The sequence below is a fragment of the Antechinus flavipes genome, chromosome 2, assembly GCF_016432865.1.
Source record: "Antechinus flavipes isolate AdamAnt ecotype Samford, QLD, Australia chromosome 2, AdamAnt_v2, whole genome shotgun sequence".
Taxonomy (NCBI): domain Eukaryota; kingdom Metazoa; phylum Chordata; class Mammalia; order Dasyuromorphia; family Dasyuridae; genus Antechinus; species Antechinus flavipes.
Genome location: NC_067399.1, coordinates 37,963,552 through 37,980,180, shown reverse-complemented (window position 1 = coordinate 37,980,180; position 16,629 = coordinate 37,963,552). Strand labels below are relative to the sequence as shown.

The window sequence follows — 16,629 nt, the reverse complement described above, 5'->3', positions numbered from 1 at the left end:
CAATAACCCAATAGTGAGCATTGATTAAGTGCCTGTGAAAAAATCAAAAATAAAGGCCCTGCCCTCGCGAGTCTCAGTGTATGGGGGACATAGCTGTGACACCTTACTGAGGTAAGCCCTGGGTAAAATGTGGTGGGCTGCTTGGAGTCCAGCGGGGTGGGGATTCAAGGCCCCCCTTGGACCCGTTTTTGTGAGCGTGAAAGATCGTAACTGACCCTTTATAAAGACCTTAAAAGATGGAAGTTCGGATTTACGGCCGGGGGACCAGGCGTGTGTATATGGGAGTGCGATAAAGGGAGGGAAAGCTCCCTAGTGGGGGAGGGTAAGGAGTAGCGGGGCAAGTGAAGCTCACCGGGAGCAGAGTTAGCAGGGACGGGGAGAGGGGACTTTGAGCGGCGCTGTACCGGGGAGAGAGTGTGTTAGAAAACCGCGAGGGAGGCCGCGGGATCCTTGTTCTCCGCCAGGGAAACCGAACCGTTCCCTCAGGAGGGAGATGTACAGCGTGTGCCAGCCCTGCGGGTTGTTTCAGCCGCACGTGTGTGTGTGTAAATGCGTGAGTTATGCATGTGGGGGGCGTGTGAGTACATGCATGTGTGTATGTCGTATGTATGTGTGTGAGTGTACACGGACATGTATTTGTGTGAGGGGTGTGGATGGATACATGTATATGTTTGTGTGGGTATGTATGTGTGCATGTAGATGTAGGTGGGTATTTCGATGTACATATGTTGTATATCTTTGGTGTATATGCGTGAGTTCATAGACATGTATATGTATGACTTGGCTTATGGATGGCTATATATACGTATATGTTTGTGTGTGCATGTAGATACAATAGTGTGTATATAGATATATATGTTTGTGGTCCCGGATGCAGCTGGGTATATATTTGTATGTATATATGCCTATTTGTATGCATGTAGGTGTATGTAAGAGTTTATAGATATGGGCGTAGGGATTGGTAGATATGTGCATATATCATGTAAGTGCATGTATAGAAACACATATGTATGGATTCTGATGGGTAATATGTGTATGCATGTAGATGCATGTGTTTATGTAATTATATAACTGGGGGTGGGGATGGGCAGCTGTGTGTACATATGTATGCATTTAATGCATGTGATTTTATACGTGTGTGCATGTATGTTTCCTGGCGAGTTACATGTGAGAAACTACATGTATGAGGATATGCATGTATGGGTATACATGTGTGTATAGATATATGAAAGTAGGAAGGTGCAGATGGATAAGTATGTGTATATATGTGTGAATGTGTATGTATGTAGATGTATGTAAGTATATTTTATATATAAGTGTTTGTATATTTAATACCAGAGAAACTGAGGCAAGGCAGGGATTGGTTTTTAATCTTTTAATATGGAGAATTTTAGACTAGTCGGCCTTAGGTCCAAATCATTCTGTACAGAGAAACTGAGGCAGGGAACTTATATAGGCTTTTAGCTATTTAGGGTTTGCAAGCAGGATACAGAAACCAAGAGTGCAATTAAAGCTAACATTTTGCAACTGTTGTTATCTTTATTTCAGAGAAAGAGAGAGCCAGGAGAGGGGAGTTAACTTGGGATTTACAGCTTGGGTTTGTGCCTCAGTCCCTATCAGACAGGGGAGGACGACCATTCTTGGATAGATTATAACTTAGGTTTTTAGGCAGGTGGTGAGAAAACATGATTCTGTTCCCCGGTAGTTTTGGACAAGGATGGAGTCAGAGTGCCGGGCACCTGGATATTGTTTTTCCTTTCTATCCTTCATTGTGTCACAGTGGTATGTGAAGATGATTAGAGGTTCAAAGTTTTTCTTGGGCTCTTTTTCCTAATGGCAAGAGGGGAGGGGCGCTACATATATATGTATTATGTATGTAGGTATACATAAGTACATTTCGATGTATGTGTGTGCATGTAGGTATATGTAGATATATATATATGTGAGGGGATGAAGATGGGTATATGGTTTTGTATGTATACATGTATGTGTATGTGAGTGTTTACAGATATATGCATGTGTGTGGAGGGGTGCAGATGGGTGTTTATGTCTGTATGAATACATGTAAGTTTAAGTGTGCATTTAGATATGTGTATACACACATGTATGTATGCATTTAGGCCTGTATAAATGTGTATATAGATATATGTGTGTGGATGCCCATGGAGTTGTATGTATCTGTGTACATAATTATCTCCATGCTTGCTTGCAGCTTGCTTGGGAAAAGTGGACACAGTAAAAAGGGAAAAAAGAATATTGTACAAAATGGACAGTAGAGAACAAAAGAATAATCTATAAGGAAGCACAGAAAAGATGGATATTCATATTATAATGTCTTCTGTTATTATATTTGCTTTCTTAAAATGGAAGTTTATTGTTACATATTTTGAATCCTTCCTAAAGTTCTGTTGGGCACATGACAATTAAAGACCTTAAAAGTTTTGTAAAGCATTTGACATTTTTATTTCATTTATTTTTCAAGATAATCCTGAGAGGTAGATGCTATTATTCTCCTCCCCATTTTTCAGATGAGTTAAGAAGGAAGGGAATAAATATGTATGGAGTGTCTACCATGTTCTAGACACTGTGCTAAATGCTTTTTAGAAATATTCTCATTTAATCTTCACAACAACTCTGAGAAATGAATGTCCTTGTTATGCCCATTTTGAAGATAAACTGAAGGCAAGTAATTATTTATGTGGGTGCTACTATGTCTGGTCAAGTGCTTTTTACAAATACTCCCTTTCATAATGACACTGAGTTAGGAGCTATGATTACCTTCATGTTACGATTGAAGAAACTGAGGCAAGTAGAGTTAAGTGACTTGCTTAGAGTCATCCAGCTATTAATTATCTGGGGCTGGATTTGAACTCAGGTCTTCCTGCCTCCAGGCCTGGTGCTCTACGTACTGCATCACTTACCTGCCTGGGGAAGGAACAGAGATAGATAGAGTTCTTCAAGTCCAGCTCTCTCATTGCTTAGGCCTGGAAAAGTAATGTGACTTGGCCAGGCTCACATGGCTAACAAATGACAGATCTTATTAATACAGAATTTGGAACCAGTTCTTCCAGACTTTTTACTTTTCTCTTGCTTTCTGCTCCTTTTCTTTTTTCTTTTACTTTACTCATTTCTTTTACTTGTCTTTTTTAAAACTTTTCTCTCACTCTTTTTTCTTCTATTTCTTTTTTCCTTTTTGCTTTGTTCCCTTTTTTCTATCACTTTTTTTTTCTTTTCTCTCTTTTCTACCTCTCAAAGTACTTGTTATATGTGTATTTGTGTGTATAACTAAAGATCTCAATATGAGTAGAGGTTTTGTTTGCTGGCTTAGCTAATCAGTTCTTTTAGACATCAAAGGGCATTTGTGTGCAGGTTCTCAAGTTGGAAAGTGATGTTTCATATCCCAGCACCTTTTGGTAGAATCTTCATAGTCTAAAGCACTAGAATTCTTGCTCAGCTGGTAATGACTTCTGCTACTGGTAGCAGGCCACCCTGTATAAGAGATCTTAGTAAGTCTCAGCCGTGGCCTTGGAATATTTTCTGGGATTGAAAGGAATCTCCATGAATGTCAGCCAGGTCCCTTTGTATAACCCTGTACTGAGAACATAAGGATGAGACACGGGGAGGCACAGGAAGAACAGGCCACTTTTCCTTGTGCTTGATTTAAGGGCTTCCTTTAAGCCTTGGTATGTGTTTCACCCTGGAAACCTGACTATTTCCCAGATACCAGCTGGCTTAAAGGGATGAATGAACTACTCCCCTTAGTGACCCATAGCTGGGAAGATGTTGTGTCCAAAGAGTCATATATGACATCATAAACTTGGCACGGGGCCTTCTTTGTTCTCAGCCTGTATGAATCTCATGGTGGGTTAGACATTTTGGAGTTTCACCCAGGAAGAGCCACCTTGCCTAGGATTTTTTCCCTCTTCAGGGTGCATTCTGACTGGCTCCCTCAGAAAACTCAGGAGTGGCAGGTTCCCAAATTAGTGATGGTGAATGGTACCTGTTTGTCTGGTTTTGTCATTACTGTGATAACACCTCTTAACTTGTGTATTATTTCTCTATTACAAGTTTCCTCTTCCCTTATGTCTTGTCCAAATCAAGGTTCTGAGCAGTAAATCAACTTGCACTTGCCCCCTTTGAGTCTGTGCCTGTAGAATATAAATTCTGAACCTAGATTAACCTTACACCTTGAGAAGCAAGAATCCATTCTAAGATAACTCTTCCATCTCTCTAGGGAGACAAAACTTGGGAAAGGTCAAAATCTCAAGGAAACACTGGAGAAGGAATAATTTTGGGGGGACCATGACCTTCAAGGGAAAGGTAAGAAGAAGTACAGACATGACAAGGTTGGAAAAATGAGGGAAAAACAACCTTGCCAGACCTAATTGTCTCCTGGTGCCCCTTGTGTCACAGTCCACCTGCTGGACATGTCTACCTGACTGTCCCAAATAACACTGTCCAAAATGGAACTCACCTTCCCTTCATCCCCCCCCTGCCATTCCTCCCGACTTCCTCTTTCTTTTCAGGGAGCCATCTTTCTTCCAGACACAGGAATCTTGGAATTCCAACTTGGAATCATCTCCTTCCTCACCCCCAACTCCACTCCCATAGTGTCCATTCATTGGCCAGGTCTTCTTGGTTCTGACTTCGGGGTATTCCTTTCTGGGATGGAATGGATAAATGCACTGAGTAGTCAATTTCAAGACAGTGTACAAATAGTTTGCCTTTCAAGACTTATTCAACTTTCAGATCGTAGTAATAAACTGAAATAAGCTTTTTTTTTTTTTCCCTATTTAGATAACACAAGATACTCTGTCATTTTTTTAATTTAAAAGTAAAATTAAAGTTGTTTCTGTTAAATAATTACTACAATGACAATTTGATCCCACAAACTATTCCATCAATGTCCAAATCACATTTATTTTGTGAAAGAGTAAAATTTTAGGCTAAACAGCTCAAACTTTATGCCTATCTTATTGTTCAGATATTTTTCAGATATGTTCCGGTATTAACCTTTGAAATAAAGCCATAATTGTAGAAATTTGCCATAGAAAGAAAATAGTGAAATTATATATAGAGAGAGCTATAAGGAAGTTTCTTTACTTTCCTCACTTCATGTCAGTTCTCAGCTAGAGTCATACAACTAGCCAGTTTTATTGAGCGGGGCTTAAAGCATGGAATATTTTCCATTTCCTAGGAAATTAAGTCAGGAGAGTCTTGCCTCACCTCATGCCACGAATAGTTCCCCCAGCTTTCCCCTTGAGTGTTCCACTTGTAATTCATGGATGTCGATCCCAAAAAGTTGTTGATATCATAGATCATTGACCTAATAGAATTCCTTGATGATCATATCTACAAACATACTGAGAATCATAGTGATTACAATCCCATGAGTTCTAACAAGAAGTTTGAAATAATCATAGCTTCATAGTTTTAGGTGGATTCAGTTATTAAAGCTTATATTTCCTTTATGTAGATGAAAAAAATTCAGAGTATTTAATTTTATATTTCTAAAACATGTTCTTAGATAAGCTCTAAGGAGGCTTCTTCCTTCTAGATCTGTGTCTAAGATGCTGAGACTCAACTCAAGTTCAATATAAAATAGAGCTAAAAGAGGAATTAGTTTAATAAAAATATACAATTCAGCTAAAACTTAGGAGACTTTTAATTCTTCCATCATGAGGGCCTGAATCGGAAAATGAATTTTTGTGTCTATTAATACTTAAATAGATAAACAATTTTTTGCAAGTAGATTCTTTTTTTTAAAATAAAGTTTTTTATTTTCTTTCTTTTTTTCCTGAGCACAATTCTTCTTTTTTTATTAAAGCTTTTTATTATTAAAACATATGCATGGATAATTTTTCAACATTAACCCTTGCAAAACCATGTGTTCCAAATTTTCTTTCCTTTTTTCAACTCCCTCCCCCAGATGGCAGATAATCCAATATATGTTTAACATAGTAAAAATATGTGTTCGATATAATATATGCATAAATATAGAGGGCTGAAACACTGAAAAAGTATGCTTGAATCAGACAGCAGAACACTTAAGGCTAATTACCTATTTGATGTAAGATAATGGCTCTATATACATATTTAGATAAGATGGTGATGTGATAATTCTCCTCACCATTGGTGCTTGCTGAATGTTTGGTAGTGAGATAATTTTAGGTAAGGATTGGAGGGCTAGGGGAGAGAAGTCAGGGTTACTTGGCTTCAGGACAAGGAGGAGAGAAGCTAGAGACTCCAGATCTTATCCAGAATGGAGGAGACATCTTTGGCAAGTCCCAGGGCAGCTTGCCTGCCTCCTTCATTTCTCCCCTAAAGACTAAGAAATTTAAGTAATCCTGACTCTGACTAATCCTGAGGCCTCTAAGGAACTAGTCTGGACATTACACATAAATATTTACACAATTATCTTGCTGCACAAAAAAATCAGATCAAAAATTAGAAAGAAAATCAAATGCAAGCAAACAAATAAAAAGAGGGAAAATGCTATTTTGTGATCCATACTCAGTTGCCACAGTCTTCTCTCTGGGTGTAGATGGTTCTCTTTATCACAAGATCATCTCATTGTTGAAGAGAGCCAAGTCCTCCAGAATTGATCGTCCTATAGTCTTATTGTTGCCATGTATGATGATCTCCTGTTTTTGCTCATTTCACTCATCCTGATGATCATTTCTTATACAACAATAATATTCTTTTATACATCACTAATAAAATCCAACAGCAAGAGATATAAAGAAAAATCCCATTTAAAATAACTGTCAATAGTATAAAATATTTGGGAATCTATCTGCCAAAGGAATGTCAGGAACTATATGAGCATTTACAATACAAAACATTTTTGCACACAAATAAAGACAGAGCTAACCAAATGGAAAAATATTAAGTGCTCTTGGATAGGAGCAAATATAATAAAGATGACAGTACTACCTAAACTAATCTATTTATTTAGTGCTATACCAATCAGACTCCAAGAAACTGTTTTAATGACCTAGAAAAAAATAACAACAAAATTCATCTGGAAGAGCAAAAGGTTTAGATTTAAATTTAGAGCACCTTTTCATATGGCTAGAAATGATTTCAATTTCTTCATCTGAAAATTGTTGATTCATGTCCTTTTACCATTTATCAAGAGTGGCTTGAATTCTTATGAAGTGGAATCAGTTCTCTATGTATTTTAGAAATGAGGCCTTTATCAGAACCCTTGAACTTAAACTATCCTTTGTTTTTCTAACTTGCTTATAATATCACTTTTTATGTCTAAATCATGAACCCATTTTGACCTTAACTTGGTATAGGGTGTTAGATATGGATCAGTTCCTGGTTTCTGCCATACTAGTTTCCAATTTTCCCAGCAGTTATTGTCAGAGAGTGATTTCTTGTCCCAAAAGCTGGGGTCTTTGGGTTTGTCAAACACTAGATTACTGTAGTCATTGACTATTTTATCCTGTGAACCTAACCTATTCTACTGATCAGCATCTCTGTTTCTTAGCCAGTACCAAATGGTTTTGATGATTGATGCTTTATAAATAGTTTTAGGTCTGGTACAGATAAGCCATTTTTATTTAATTTTTTTTCATTAATTCTCTTGAAATTCTTAACCTTTTTTTCTTCCACATGAACTTTGTTATTATTTTTTTCTAGCTCTGTAAAATAATTTCCTGGGTAAAATAATTAGATTGGTATGGCATTGAATAAGTAGATACATGTAAATTATTATTATTATTATTTTTTTTGTTGAGGCATTTGTGGTCAAGTGACTTGCCCAGGGTCACACAGCCAGAAAGTGTTAGGTTTCTGAGGTCAGATTTGAACTTAGGTCCTCCTAACTCCAGGGCTGTCGCTCTGTCCACTGCACCCCTACATATAAATTCTTAATACAGTTTTGGAAATTATATCAGGTCTCCTACTAATCATGTTACCATAATGAAAGAATATAATAGTGTGGCATCTTATAAACTAAATAACCCACCAGTTGTAAGGCTTCATGTCTATGTTATCTGTGATTCAAATGACAATTCAAAGTGATCTGTTACTATAGTAGCATGTATAATTATAATTATAAGGTTCATCTTTTTTTCTTTATACTTTCCCTTATTAATGGAATTTGCTATGTGAGAAGAAAGAGAGAGACAGCAGTGTTAGTTCTCTTTGGTTTCAGGTATGAGCCATAAGTAGCCAGTTGCATGACAGGATGTCCAGGGCAGGTTCAGAATTAGCCAGGTGGGGAAATTCATATTCATCAAGATGGGAGACATCAAGGGAATCTCACCTTCAGTATTACAAGGAAGTTCTGTTGACTTTCCCAGAGGGAGACATCAGAATAGCAGGAAATTGAAGTCCTAAGAAACTCTTTCTCAAAGAGCAAAATTTCAATAATTTTAGTATAGGGCTGGATAAGCGACGTTTTTCTTACGTATTAGCCTCCAAATCTAATCTAGAATTATTTTTAAACTATCATTCATTCATTTCCCCCACTCTCCTTGATCTGCAGATAAAGCCAGAGAGAGACCATTTCTAGAATAGATATGGATCAGATGGAGATGAGAGTCAAAGTAGACAAACTGGGCACAGTTTCCCTAGCGAAAGCTATGATATCCGAGGGGACTGTGGCTTTTAGCACTAGAGAATAGTTCAACCTTGGTCAAGAGCTGCCTTGGGCACAATCATAATCTTCTGCAGGTGCTCAGAGAGGGTACAAGGTAGCAATGGGACTTGAAAGGAAGCTGATTCAGAGTTGCCCAAGTTGGACAAGTGGCTGTCACATAGGTTGCCACTGGGATGATGTCTGAAGTTGGTTCACTCTTGCCTAATTAAATCCCATATGTGACACAGTAATACCTCTATATACCAAAGACGTATAACTGGTGGTGGAAGTTCTGGGAGGGAGGGAGTGCCTGTTTAGCATTGCACTGCTACACAGTGAACAGCTGGTTTAATCCATAGCATTAAAAGATACCGGAGTGTCCAAATGATCCCACATGACATCTGCTTTACTATTCAAAAATATAATTTCTTCACTTTAGGTAGGAGAGGCCTTAGTTCCTTAAATGGCAAAGCTGCAAAGTTTTACAAGACTCTTGTCAGTAGAATTCATCCCAAGGAACCTCAAAGACAAAGATTTTCAGAGTATTTTTTCCCCTAATTTTCCCCAGTTACATGTTAAATAATATCTTGCTTTTTTTTGGTTATACATGTACATTGATTTTTAAAATGTTTTCATATGAATCATGACGGGAGAGAAAAATTAGAACAAAAGGGAAAAACTAGAAGAAAAAAAAGTGAACATAGAATGTGTTGATTTGCATTCAGTCTGTGAAAGCAGATGACGTTTTCCATCCAAAGTTTCTTGGGATTGCCTTGGATCACTGAATTGCTGAGAAGAGCTAAGTCTGTCATACCTGATGATTGCAGTCTTGTTACTGTCTTCAGTGTTTTTCCTAGTTTTGCTTGTTTCACTCAGTATCAGTTTTGTAAATCTTTCCAGGCCTTTCTAAATTCAACCAATTTGTCGGTTTTTATAGATCAGTAATATTCCATTACTTTCATATACCATAACTTATTCAGCCATTTCAGAATTGATGGGCATCCACTCAGTTTTCAGTTCTTCCCCACCACAAAGAGGGCTGCTATGAACATTTTTGCCCATGTGGATCCTTTTCCCTTTTTTATTATTTCTTTGGGATACAGACCCACTGGTGGCACTGCTTGATCAAAAGGTATGCACAGTTTTATAGCCCTTTGGGGATAGTTCCAAATTGCTTTTCAGAATGGTTGGGTCATTTCACAACTCCACCAACAATGCATCAGTGTCCCAGTTTTCCCACATCACCTCCAATCATTATCTTTTCTTATCACCTTAGCCAATCTGATAGGCATGAGGTGGAAAATTGTTCTTATCCTTTGACCCTTTATCAGTTGAGAATGACTTGTGTTATAAATTTCATTCAGTTCTTTATATATTTTAGAAATAAGGCTTTTATGAGAAACACTGGTTGTAAAAAAATTTTTCCCAGCTTTCTGCTTCCCCTCTAATTCTGGCTGCATTGATTTTGTTTCCTAAGAAGATTTTACCATGTTTTTCTCCCAATAGTCATTTACTATTATTATTTTCTATTTTTAAAAAATGTACTCCAACAATCCCATAATAGATATATTTATAATGTAACAGTATTCAAATTGAAAAGAAAAAGAAATTCACCTTACCTGTTTTTCTTAACTTTCTTGCATTTAAAACATTAATAAATATGTAATAACTAGTTAAATTACCTTTCAAACTTATCAATTCATAGCAAATTATTTATCTTATTACCCCTGACATTTTCATGCTAATCATAGTAGTTTATGCAGCACCCACCATGTGCCAGCCTTTTTCTTTTTCTTTAAAGTTGCTTAAACTATTTTTAGTAATATTTTAAGATTTTTAGCCTATATTTTCCCACTTTTGTTAATATTCCATGCCAGGTAGAAAAGGTATCTAGATATAAGATAGCATCTTGCTCAGTTATAGTCCCTCAAGATGTGAATAGGATAGCCCTCATCCTTTACACAAGCCAGGCACTGGGTTAAACACTTCATAACTGTGTGTTTCTCCCAACAATCCTGGGAGACGGTATAAATATTCACTGTTCTTTTTGTACCTACAAGGACTGATTGGATTCTTTAATTTACTACCATTACAACATCTTCAAGTCAATCAGTTTTAATTTATAATGACTAATAACAATAAGCTTTATTTTGCATTTTTAGTTGACATATTAAAAAAAGAAAATTTCATGGTGACACTCCCAACTTCCCATTACTGTTTTTTTAATTAACCAAAGACCCAAATCAGTTTCTTTAAATTTTCTAAATGACTAGTTCTTTAGTGTAACTATTAAAACCTGAGATAATCCTTTCTCTATCAATGAATTAATCAACATGCATTTTATGAAACATATTTTCTAGTCTTATACTGGAGAAGGAATGCATGCAGCAATTATCAAAGGGACATCGCTTAAGAATATTCCTAAGTCTTTTTCAACTTTTCAATTCAATTCAGGTTTCTGAAATTTCTTTTTTAAAACTCTGAAACTTTTACTTTCAAACTCTGAATTTACACTGTCAGGGCAAGCAAACTCCAAATTTCTTTACCCATCCCCACTCATTGTTAGCCATTTTTCTTATTTTCTTATGCAACACTACTCTTTCTACTTACTTAATTTATCTAATAATCCCTTTTTTGGTTCTTTAATAGTTAGAAATACGCAGTTCCTATTAATTTCTTTAAAGGCTTTTGGGCAATTTTAGTTACAATCACATAATTTTGTTTTATATGTAATAAACAAATAGGTTCAAAGACAACTCAGCACAAATTCATTGTTGTAGGGTGTTACACATTTTAGCTAGCAGGATGATGTTAGATAAGAAATCTCTCTCCTAAAAATGAACCTTTTATGTTGGAAAGATATTCATCCACCTATTCTGGCAATACCCAGGGGATTCAGCTAGAGCCCAGAAATAGCACAGAAATGTAAGTATATCTGATGAGATTATACTTTTCTGAAGAGTAATTTTTTTCTACTTCCTTTAAAATTACCCAGAATTAAGTCCACTTATTTTGCCCTTTACTGAATTTGGAAATTCTTTTTTATCTCTCAAATTTTCAGTATTTTATACCTTTATATGGATTTATAAGCCATATGCTCAGTTTCATTTGATCTTTTCTAATCTGAGCATTCTGTGTTTGGAGTGCATGCACTAAATTTATTTCTATTTCCATCTGTTATCCATATTCTTCAAATTTTTCTTCAGTAATTCTTTCTCTAACTTACTATGGTCTCATATAATTTGAATTTATTTTCACTAGCCAATTGATATCATCATGAGTTTTATCATGTTTCTAATTTATCTAAACAATAAATTTAAACTGCAATAGTAACATTGAATTTCACCTACCTTTAGTTGCTTTCTTATTTCAAAACAAGTTTTCTTTTTCTGGGAGCATATTGGGGTTCATCATTAGTCAGAATCCCAATCAGGGATTATTTGGTGCTCTCAGGTTGTTTAAAAAAACAGATGGTTCCATGAATTCCAGTTCTACTTTTATCCTTTTCTGAAGATTATGTAAAATTTTCTTATCCTGCCCTCCTATAATAAATATTCTTTCATATTATAAAATTATCCCAGCTTTAAATAAAGTTTTAAAATATATCTTAAGATTCCATACTAAAATTAAAGTCATTTTCACAGATTGATTCCCCAAAACTTCAGATTCAGAGATAAGCAAGCTGAAACGTTTTTAAATTTAACAAATGTATTTCCTTTTAAAATTTTTTGAACTGTAGAATTAAGTTTACAAGATTTTAAATGTAATTTCTCCTTTTAATATTTCCCAAAATTTTCTTATTTTAATACTTCCTGAATTCCTGTTTCACTGAATCTCTCCTAAACATATCTCATGACTAATAAGACTGTTTTCAAAATGTAAACTTTAGCTTTAAATCAATCCCTACTCATTTTAAAAGTCTCTTTAAGGGAATAACTGACTTGTGAATTTTTTTGTGGTTATTTTCATTAAGCTCTATAGAATTTGAAAGGATTCCTTAAGCCTATCAAAATATTTTATAAAGTCATCCAAACTATAATTTACAAATGGAAGAAATTTGATTAGTCCTTATTTTCCCCTCAAATTTAATTTCCAGTCATTTAAAAAAAAACTTAATTTTCAATCAATTTCTGTATGTCTTTCTTCTCATTAATCATCCAATATGGCCAGGTGAAAAATGAAGACAAAAGAGAAATTTGTTCTTTTAAGATTTTTTTTTTTTAATAGTCTGGTTTTTTTTTTTTTTTTTTTTTGATAGATCACACCAAAAGAAAAAGTCCAAGTAAAATACCTGTTAACTATAGTTTACCACAAAGCACAATAGCATATTCAGATCACACTTATTTCCCATTCTCTTAAAAGATTTTCCTGATTGTATAAGGTTCCTTTCTATCTGAAGTAATGAACCCACTAAACTTGAGTTTATCCTTTACAAAACAGACACACACAGAACATATAGCACAACACAATCTTAAATTGGGCTTGAACTTCTCAGGTTATTCTCTAGGAAACTTTGAAGTCAAGCTTCTTTATTAAGTATAGAATTTATAACCAGTCAGCCTATGATAATCCTTCTGCTTCTCAATTATATTAATCCTCTTAACATCTTATAAAAAATGTAATTTAATAATAAAACAAAATTGCTTTAGTTTAATTTACCAAGTGGATCCTCTCATTTTTCATGTACTTTTTTATTTAGTCCCCAATAGATAGAAGATCTGGATGAAATTCTATTTCTCTAGAGTTTTTTTTTTTTTAAAACATAAAACCACAGCAAGAAAAACTGGGAATGATGAAGAATTTAGCACTAGTAATAGTTCATTTGTTCTCAACTGATTTGGGAAGACTCACTCAAAATTTCATAATTTTCTAAGTAATCAAAATTTCCATTATTTGGCCAACACAATCTCCCTAAACCTTTTGTGTTCTCAAACCACACTTTACAAAGCTTGATAGCTCTTTTTTTAGTCATCCCCCAGCAGAGAGTATAGCCCTGAACTAATTGGGATCCTATAGGATGCATTGCTCCCCTCCTTCCTGACCCCATCTCTCCTACAGGTGCCTTTGACCAGGTGCAGCACTGCTTCAGAAAAGCTTCCCCTGTGAGAAGTGGACTAAATTCCTGAGGACCCTTTCTTTGAGTAGATCTCAACTGAAGGTGATGGACAGTAACTCCCTTGGGTATGAAACAAGGGGAGCAATTTCCTACTCCCCTGAAACCACTCACATGAGTCTTTCCCTACAGATAATCTCCTAATATTCAGGGATTTGTTTTGACAAATTCTCCAGTAGTTCCAATTCTTGACTTTCAGGCTTAACTTCTAGGGTTTGGTCAACTAGATGCTAAAGATCAAAATTTATACCTACTCTCCTTTAAAACTTCCTGGAAATTTAGCTCTGATTGTCAATAACTCACTTGATCATAAGTAAATATAAGTGAAAATAGCCTTTTCCTTTCCTCATCTCTATAAAAGTAATGTGCCTTCTTCTCAGGTCAGAAGAGGGTGAAATTTCTCTCAGAATGGTCACAAGTGCTTGACAGCTTATGCTGTGGAGGGAATCTCTTCACCTAAGACTCAGGTCTATCTCAAACTCTTGCTCTCTTGCTGTCAGAGCAGTGGAATGGGAAATCTCTCTTCTAAATTCTACCCAATCATAAAAAAAGGAATTTTATGATTCCTTGATCATAAAATGGATTCTTTACCATATTGTGATCCACTGAAAGTTACCCCACTTAATTTAAGAGATTTCTCTATTGATGACAAGAATTATTTAATTACTCCTTTAAAAAATTTAAAGCAACCCCCCCCCAAAAAAAAAAAAAAAAAAAAAAAACAACCTGCAAAATTATTTTAACCAAGAGGAAGCTTTTGTGCTGAAAATGAGGAACTAGCAATTCTACTGCAGAGTCTTCCTGGTCTTAAGAATTGAGTCAAAAACCAAACTTTTTATGTGTTCAAAAAATTAAAATTATGGTTATATAATTCTTATAAAAATAGATTTTAAGTGTTCCAGAGCTTACAAATTTAGATAAATTAGTCCTATGTGAGATCATCAATATTGGGGAGATTGAAATTATCCCAACTATAGTAAAAGAAACTGAGCCTGAGTTCTAAGCTAATGGCACTTTATTAATAGGTCCATGATCCCTTCTAATGAGGTGGACTCCAGCATTACCTCACTATCTGAGATGCTTCCTTCTTCCAGGATCCTATTTTTATAAGGCTAGATGTCCATTCTATACCAATTACAGGATAATTCCATTGGTTGATATGTGATGCATAAGTAAGTAAGCAATATGTCAGCAGGGTCACAAGTTAGGTGAAGCAAGGAATAATTTCATATAAAATGGACAGTTCTTAATTTTGCAGGAGGAAATTGTATAAACTATCACAGTCAGTGACCTAAGTGGTCATCTGCTGCTTTTGGAGAAATGACTGGTCTGGAGGAACAATAGTATTTTGGGGCATTTTCCATGTGGTTGTGATCTCTGCCCCACTGGGCTTGGTCACAATGACAAGACAAAACAAGGGTAGAGAGCCTTCAGTTACATTCCTATAGTTAATGAATTTAGAATCTGTAGGTCACAACTTTGGGATCTTATATACAGAACTTTGGTATGAATCCATAAAATTGATTAATATGGATTGGAATAGAGTAGGGGTCCAAATGGATTATTTCCCTCGAGACAAAGCCAAAAGCACCGTGACTGGGCCATTCCTACCCAGTGTGAATGTGCCCTTCCCTTAGATGAACTTTCACCTGGAGTGGAAAGCTCTTGGGAGGAGTGGTGAGGATATTTTTCTTAATGGATCAGATCTAGTTTTATCCATGTAGGATGAAACTATACACATGAAGGTCAGGAATTGCTCTATAATTTTTTGTCTTAGTTTCCTTGGGTACCAAGAGGTTAAATGGTATTCTTGGGGCACAGAGTCTATGTCTGAAAAGGGACTTGAACCCAAATCTTCATAACTGAGGCTATTTCTCTATCCACTGTTCAGTGTCTGTCTTTATCTGGGCATGTTAGAGAGGAGATGGTATTAGACCGCAGAAGTCCTTGAATTCCTGTGAGAGGGGTTTAGATATTACTCTTGAATACTTGAGTGATTGAGTTCTATTCCTGAGAGGGCCATCACTTTCTCTGCTATATCATTTAATCAGTAAACATTTTGAAAGCAGCTGTTCTGTGCTAGCCACTGTGCTAAGCAGCGGGGATACAGAAAAAGAGACAGTCCCTGCCCTCAAGGAGTTTCTAATCTAATGGGAGGCAACTTACCCCCAAATACATACAAGGCAGTCCACATACAGGAAAAGCAGGAAATAGTAGAAATAAGGCGTTGGAATTCAAAGGTTTCCTAGGGGAAAGGTTTCCTAGAAAAGGTAGGATTTTAGCTGGGATTTAAAAGAAGCCAGAGAGCTCAGTAGTCAGTGAAGCAAGGGGAGCATTCCAGGTGTGATAGACGGGGCAGATTTCCCTTTCAAAAGTCCAATAAGATGTTTTTTTTTCAGCTGTTCACAGTCTTAGTCTTGGGGCCCTGGAGATGATCTAACCATGGACCACTGGCCTGCTGGAACTGATCACCAGAAAATCCTTGCTTTCTTTTGATGTTGTACTTTGGGCTTTCATTTTTCCCTCTTGCCTGAGCTGTCCTTGACCCCCTGAATCAGGGAACTCCACCTTCTGCCGATGCATACATGAGTTCAGAACTCTATCACATCCTTCATTTCCTGCCCTTTTCTACCTCAGACTTAACCCATCAAACTTAAATCTATTCTCTGAAGGGACAATGCTTTAGGTCTTATTGAGCCAATCTAAGTGATTCTGAATCCTTATGCTTGGAAACCTACAACCAATTTCTCTGTTGTTTATTTTTATTATTTTTTTCTTGTAAGTAAATCCTAGGAGAAAAAACAATGGGGGAAATGGGGCAAAAGAGGTTGTGGGGGAGTAACTACCAGAACTGGATGCTCTTTTGGTGTGCCCTACACAAGCACAGTGATTAGATATAGGTTGAATGCTCCTTATGTGTAAA

General features: G+C 36.1%; 1 protein-coding gene across 8 annotated transcripts in view; it reads left to right on the top strand.

The window, feature by feature from the left end:
* LOC127547581 (zinc finger protein 595-like) overlaps nucleotides 1-16,629 on the top strand; it is a 200,646-nt gene that overhangs the window by 77,079 nt on the left and 106,938 nt on the right. For 3 of the 8 annotated variants that reach the window (XM_051974477.1, XM_051974473.1, XM_051974468.1), the window contains exon 2: nucleotides 4,235-4,320. The exons of the other annotated variants lie outside the window; for them this stretch is intronic. In XM_051974477.1, the coding sequence (XP_051830437.1) occupies nucleotides 4,303-4,320 (18 nt within the window). In that variant the 5' untranslated portion in view covers nucleotides 4,235-4,302. The remainder of the gene's footprint in view (nucleotides 1-4,234; nucleotides 4,321-16,629) is intronic. 8 annotated transcript variants of the gene reach the window in all.